We start from the raw sequence: 7,385 nt of genomic DNA on the forward strand, positions 1-7,385 counted from the left end.
TGACTGTTAACAAAATGTTTCCATTATCATTTTTTGAAATAGTGTTCAAAGACGAATGCCTAATATCTAAATCAGGATACCAAAAAGAGAACACATTGCTTAAGTTTTTATGAAACTGAGAGAAAAAATGTCCTTGTCAAAAATCTCAATCACATCCAGTCATTTCGTCTTGAGGGTGTGTGTATTTTTAATTATCATACAGCTTTATTTTATACGCTCTCTGTCATCATGCTGCTGGATACTGGGCATATACTGCATCGCCTGTCATGTGTTGTGTGACAGATCCAGTCTTGTTTCCCCTCATATCCCAGGTACGCGTGTTTGTGTACGTGTGTGTGTGTTCAGACTCAGATCATTTTTTCTAAAGCTTTCCAACTCTCTGAGTGCATCACTGCATAGAGGAAGCAGAAAGGGGACACCCTCCCACTTCTGCTTTTTAGTCCACAAAAATTGTCTTCAAGCATTTACAAAGCAATAAGTCAGCTTGCTTTAGTTGGTGAGTATTATTAAAGTAACATTTATAAGCAACATGTCTATTTTTTGTTTTACATTAATCTCAGTGCTCTGCTGTCTGCCGACTGAGCAGTAATGAGCTGTGTCCTGTGTCATCATGTTACAGGCTGATTTTAATAATGATGGAAAGTTGGATTCTGATTGTTCTGGTCGTAATGCCAGGTAAGGAAACACATTTTTTCTTAACAATGTTACTTTAATACGTTTCTGCTAGAACTCTGACATACAAATACATACATTTAATACAGTCTAATTTGAGTTTTAATTCATTTTATTACCAAATGTTCACGGACAAAGAGCTACAAGTCAAGTAACATTCTGTAACTGATATTAATGATAATAATAATGATTGATAATATTGATAAAACACCTATTTTATTTTTCACCAAAGGTGTCTGGAGTCAAAACTGGAAGGTGACCTTCAAAAATCAATGTGCTATAAAAGGGACATCAGTTGTTATAAAGTGCGAGTACAGCTACCCTTCCCATCATGATGTTAATTCAGTTCACTGGTATAAAGCCCTGCCTGTATCTGGCAGGTGGATGCTGTTCCGTCTATCCAGAAACTTTAGATATGTAGGTGACTACGTTAGTGACTGTAGTCTGGAGATCAAAAATGTGCAACACACTGATGAAGGACGATACTATTTTCATTTTGTGACATCATACAACAGATGGCAAAGCAGATCATATGCTCAATTGTCTGTTAAAGGTAAAGATTTTCTAAAACAAAATAGAAATAAAAATCTAATCTCTCATGAATTGAAATGATTTTATTAAAATTAATGTGCTTCTGAATCTGTTTCTGGATCAGAGTTGACCACCGTTGTGGAGCCGAGCACTGTGACAGAAGGAAATAATGTCAGCCTGACCTGTGTGTCAGGTTGTCCCACACAGACATTCATTGTCTGGTTCAGAGATGGACAACCAGTAACAAATCCAGCCTTCCGGGCCAGGAGAGAGGATGCTGGGCGGTACTACTGCGCTGTCCGAGGACAGGAGAAGGTCACATCTGCCCCTGTGGCTCTGAATGTTCAATGTGAGTACAACAAAATATTTCAACACTCTACTGTTTGGCTTTTTTCCCAGCAGACATTGATCTGTTCTACTCAAACAGTGAAATGACAGTGTGACAGTGAAGCAGCATGCACAATATCAGGATCCTGAGCCATTAATATTATTATTTACACCAGTGCTTTTCCTACAGTGACATGTTAAAATGTCTTCAATGAAAAAGGCCTACTGCTATGTTACAAGATGCAGATTTACTGTGTCTGTGGGCCTAAAAGTTACCATTAAACTTGTCTCCTCCCTTGTGTTTACATCTCTTTTGTGAATATAGTCAATTTATTAAATGAAATCCACAACTGACCAGTTTTCATCTAACTATTCTAGATATAGGGGGGAAGATCATTTTTAATCAATCTTCATATTGCCTTGATGCAAAAGTAATTTCCTTTTATAGGACAATAAAGATCTAAACTGAACTGAATAGAAAGACACAATGTACATTAAGAATACATTCATTTTTGGTCTATGTCATGTAGACATTTTGTATTTTTCTTCATGCAGTGACTTTCTCTAATCAGAGCTTATTTTTCTTTTTGTACCAAACTCCACTTTTCACTATGATTTAGTATTGTTCATCAAAGTTAATTTGCTAATTCTGTACCTAAACGTCCTAATCTTCTCTCCATCAGATGCTCCCAATAATGTAAGATTGTCAGTGAGTCCATCGGGAGACGTCATCGAAGGAAGCTCAGTGACTCTCAGCTGCAGCAGTGATGCCAACCCACCTGTGACACAGAGTGGATACAGCCTGTACAAAGACGGACAGTTCGTCAGTTCAGGACAGACTCACGCCATCGCTGTCATCCAGCCCAGCCACAGTGGACGCTACTACTGTCAGGCCTGGAATAATATCAGCTGGAGGGGCGTTGAATTTATTAAATCTACCGAGATTAACCTTGATGTCCAGTGTGAGTGTGCTGAGATGTTGCACTGAGAAGTCTTGTATGTCTGTGTGTTAATTTGTTACTCAAACTATGCTTTGAATACCAGCTCAGAGAAAAGATTGCTGCATTCAAGAGTTGTCATAAATTCATCCATGACAGCAGGAAAAATACAGTGCAGTTTATTTGTCAACTCTGAGCACCAAATTGTCTGTAGTGTTTCCTGATATTACTTCAGTCTGTAACTTCAGTCGACTTCCTACTGACCCTGTCTGTTATCTGCTTTCAAGATGTGTCAAAACATTCAGACAGGGCACAAGTTTCAGTGGGGAGGAAGTGCTACAATTTGTAAGACGGATATATCTTAAATGCATGATTTAAATATTGTGGGTTAATGAGCCCTATAATTCAGTGATCTCCAACCGTTTTGGCTTGTGAGGCCTTAAAATGAAGGAATGTCAAACTGTGACCCCTCATCACAAGTTGTAGCCTTTAGATGTGAGTTTAGTTTAACCAAAGAGTGATTTTCATGTCCCAGATTGGTTAATTTGAAGGACTTTTAGAGACAGAATGCAGTATTTCACTAGCAAAAGGCAAAAATCTGAGAAAAGTCTGGAGGAAATATGTACATACGGGCATTATAGAATTTTTTTTTTTCTGTTTTATCCCTTCAATCATCTAATTTATCCCTTGAGTCCTCATGTAACCCCTCAGATTTACCTTTGCTTCTCAACCAGGGGTCCCTTAGTGATAGTATTGCAAGAACAAGTGTTATTCTTGATTATTTTGGAATAAAACTGTTAAACATGATATGATGTTTGCACTTTTTTTCAGATCGTCCAATGAACGTGACAGTTTCAGTGGATTCACCAAATGTTGTGGAGGGCAGCAGTGTGAATCTGGTGTGCAGCAATCCAGCTAACCCAGCAGCAGACAACTACACCTGGTACCAGAGGACAGATTCTTCCAGCTCCCAACTGCTCCATGTGGGCTCAGGACAGGTGCTGTCTCTTCCCTCTGTGGAGGCATCCCACACCGGACTCTACCTCTGCAAGGCCAGGAACCGCCTGGGAGAAACCAACTCAACCGAGGTTCTGCTGACAGTGGAAAAGAAGAACGGTTTGTGTCACTACTGTTACTGTAAAAAAATAAAATTGTTAGATTGTTAATTGTATCCTCAAAAGAAAAGCGTTAAGTGACTCATCTTTATCAACTACTGCTATATCTTAGCAGTTTCAACTTTATTTGAAGTAAAGAAAGGAAGACATGTTTATTTATATGACATATTTCCAGATGGCAGATGTGTTTATTTACATGACATATTTCCACCTATCAACAGTAATCTAACTGTATCATGTGTTTCTCCTCAGGTAGCCTGTGGTTCCAAATCCTGTCTGGCACTGGAGTCGCTCTTTTTATAGCATTTGTGATCATTCTTCTTTTGTTCTGGTAAGTCCATGACAAAGAGAGTGAGTGTGACTGACTGAGTCATATCATTACTACTGTTAGCCGCTGACTTATACTTGCATCTTTGAAGTTTCTCTGCATCTCAAGGCATGTTCTTGCAAATGTTGTGTAACTTTGTTGAGCTGTTTTGCCCAGTGTTGTCATAGCTGCATATGTAATTCACGTGTCATCTAAATTTATATTCCACTGCTGCTTTTACCCACTTTCTCAATATTTAAGCATGACGTGGCTCAGTTATATTTATATGTTGAAAACAGAAGTTGCACCATTTATTTTACTGTAACTTGCACTGTGAGGACCAAATATGAATAAAAATATGAAAACTGTCATTAGTAACTAAGCATTTAACATACTATTCCTTATATTTTTTTCCACATACTAATCGTTTTGTAATGCTCACCTCTAACACAATGAAAGAAAGCTGTGGTTAGTGAAAATACAGAGTGTGTTCATTCAGTAACTGTAACATGTGACAATACAAGATTGAGCAACAAATTGGAAATTTCTGTTCTGAGTGGAGTGACAGTAATGTTTCTCATATATTTTCATTAATCTATTTTTTGTCATCTTGGTAGGGTGAAACGAAAGACCCATGCAAAGAAAAAAGTGAGTACATCCAACTCATGAATTTGATTTTATGTCTTCTGATTAGCTGTTAGTGATTGAAGGAATGTTTTAGTTCCCGCTTAAACTCACAACTACAACATAATTTCATTCAGCAATAGTCCAGCACAGCCAAAAAAAAGCTTTAAATGTTTAATGATCTGTTTTTAAAAGATATGAAGTATCTTGTATTGTTTTTTCTGTGGTACTTTCTGTATTATTCATTTTTCTTACTGACCTCAACTTCATTTGATTTTGCGCAGTAATACAACACCAACGTTGAGATTCTAGTGGAATTACAAGTACCTGTGAAAGAAAACCTCTTGACTTTTGTTGTGTTCCCTCCAGGCTGTGTTTGACGTCAGGAGTAGTGGAAAAGGCTCCAACTCTTCATCCACTGAAGATCAATCTAACAGCATTTACACGTTCCCGTCATCTCCTCCACCTGGTCCAGCTGCTCAGGACTTCACTCCCCCTTCACACAGGAACCCAAACCAAGAGCATGATGTAAATGTGGAGCACAAACATGAAAACTCAAATTACATAATGCCACTCACAACAATCAAATGTCTGCAGATTCTGAATAAGCTGACTTCTTTCATCTCCTCTCAGGCCAACACTTCTTGTGAAGACGAGGTCACCTACTCAACAGTGACCATCAAGCCCAGAAACCCAAGTCTTCCACGTCAAATGAACAGCAACGCCCCACAGCAGTCCTGGTAGGTTCAACCTGATCACAACACTATAATGTGGCTCACTAGTGTCACACATAAAGTACATATGTGTAGCCTTTAGTCACAATTACTCTACAATCTCAAGCAACCGTAATGAAATAATATATTATCAAAAAAGCACAACCTTTGACCTTCACAGGGAAAAAGGAAACATCTCATTGACTTCCATCTAAAATAAAGTGTGAAAAGAATGATAGAAGTGCAGCTTGTAGACAAACATTTTTATAAAGTTATAATTTGAATATCCTCCAGTCATCATTAGGATTGTCACGGGAATTGCAGGAATCTCAGAGGAAGCTGCCCAGCTGCAGTTTGATTAATATTCATTTGTACTTTAATGTTCTCCTCAGGTCCACAGCAGGAGAGAACGACGACTCTGTGATCTACGCTACCATAGCTAAATCCAGCTGAGTCTGATTGAAACCTTTCACTCCTTTGAGCAGTTTAATTATCATCAAGAAACATATGTTGCTGTATCTTGTCATGTGGTGTCTAGTAATGACAAGTTCAAAGATCAATTTTGATGGGAGGGTTACAATGAAATCTTGGCGCATGTGCAATAATCTTGAAAAAAGTGTTAAAGAGTTCAAAAAGTATTTATGCTATTCACTGTATTATTGTGTTATTATATTGTTTTTGCAAGAGTTTTTGATAGTTTGTACAGTTATATTTACTGAACACAATGTAGATATTTTACCTTGAATATTTTTGAGACACAGAAGGTAAAATCCTGTTTTGATGTAGTGCTATGTCAGCATTGATATAAAACATTAGGTTTCTGTTTTGGATAATGTATACTGCAGTATAATTATTCTGTACTGCAGTCTGTACAGTAAATATTGCAAATGTATAAAATAAATGTAGTATCATTACAAAATCACTATGGAACTTCTTTTTAATTGAGGCTTTATTTCGATACAATACTAAAAGTAACAATTTACATTTTACATATAGCACTACAGTCAGTAAAAATATTTATTTTTCTAGTACACATTGTTATAAATGTACATACATTCATATTATTTCACTGTTATTGAACAGTATGGGACTTTGTGACTGCATTTACACAAATAATACAGCTTTTTTAGTATTTTTTGAGTCTGATTTGTCAGAATGGACTAATTTTCTCTTCATGTGTGGATCCAATAAAAAAATACTCTTCACTTTTATGTATAAGTTATTGCCTTGTAGAAGAAATAAACAGTAGTATAGAAACCTCTTTAATCGCAACCATACAAGTAAGCAACAATCCAAAAACTTAACATACTGCTGAAATGATTTTTTGTGGTATATGTTAAATATGAGGAGGAACAGCACTTCTAGTATATAATACTACACTTTGCTCATGGATGAGAATACATACTCAGTTAAGGTGAACTTTGGTAATTACAGGTAAGGTCTTTTCTGAGAACATGATTATCGTTGTTATTGCACTTTTGGCATTAAGATCTTCAGATCATTTCGACATCTATGACACATCTAAAATAAAAAACATACTACATAAACAAGACATTGACTTATATTTACAAAAAAACAACAAAATACTGATTTTGAATATGAGCATCATCTTCACCAGTTCATCTTAAACACGATGTGAGGATTTGATAAAGACAGAACTTGTACGGATAATTATTCATCATAGAGTCAAGCTACTGCATATAAAAAACATGACATATCAGACAAGTAAGACTTTAATTATAAAATAAGATACCTACTATGTGAAAAGTTTGATATGTTGTAATCTTTCAACAAAGACTCAAGATTTGTCATATTTGTGACATTAAAGTAGTGATATGTTAGATCTATAATTGTCTGTGTGTGTGTGTGTGTGTGTGTGTGTGTGTGTGTGTGTGTGTGTGTGTGTGTGTGTCTTGCATAAGCTAAAAATACTAAAACTGCTGAGGTTGCACAAGACTCATGTTTATTACAAATCAACAGTGCAGGCTTCTCTCATTCTCAGGCTCGCTCTGTGCTCTGGTATCAGGAAGTCTGAAACTGACTCATGTGGAACAAGATCCTGTAAAACCTCTTCATGGTGAGTCTTTTACCTTCAGAATCTGTTGTGATTTCACGTCACTCATAATTTATAATGACAGTTAATGTATTGAATCATTTT

At 36.6% G+C, this 7,385-nt stretch overlaps 1 protein-coding gene across 1 annotated transcript; it reads left to right on the plus strand.

The window, feature by feature from the left end:
• The first annotated feature begins 558 nt into the window (after window positions 1–558).
• Window positions 559–6,426, plus strand: LOC137191816 (B-cell receptor CD22-like). The gene is made up of 10 exons (XM_067602237.1): window positions 559–675; window positions 905–1,225; window positions 1,328–1,552; window positions 2,214–2,492; window positions 3,300–3,584; window positions 3,836–3,914; window positions 4,508–4,538; window positions 4,884–5,042; window positions 5,148–5,254; window positions 5,620–6,426. The coding sequence occupies exons 1-10, from the start codon at window positions 633–635 to the stop codon at window positions 5,678–5,680; spliced, it is 1,590 nt and encodes a 529-aa protein (XP_067458338.1). The 5' UTR covers window positions 559–632; the 3' UTR covers window positions 5,681–6,426.
• Window positions 6,427–7,385: the final 959 nt, after the last annotated feature.

This window comes from Thunnus thynnus, chromosome 10, assembly GCF_963924715.1.
Source record: "Thunnus thynnus chromosome 10, fThuThy2.1, whole genome shotgun sequence".
NCBI classification, from domain to species: Eukaryota; Metazoa; Chordata; class Actinopteri; order Scombriformes; family Scombridae; genus Thunnus; species Thunnus thynnus.

Bases quoted from the DNA above. Each gene is read 5' to 3' on its own strand.
- LOC137191816 (XM_067602237.1), top strand. From the start codon at position 633: ATGATGGAAAGTTGGATTCTGATTGTTCTGGTCGTAATGCCAG. The intron at 676-904 runs GTAAGGAAACAC...TTTTCACCAAAG, and splicing joins TGTTCTGGTCGTAATGCCAG to GTGTCTGGAGTCAAAACTGG. The intron at 2,493-3,299 runs GTGAGTGTGCTG...ACTTTTTTTCAG, and splicing joins GATTAACCTTGATGTCCAGT to ATCGTCCAATGAACGTGACA.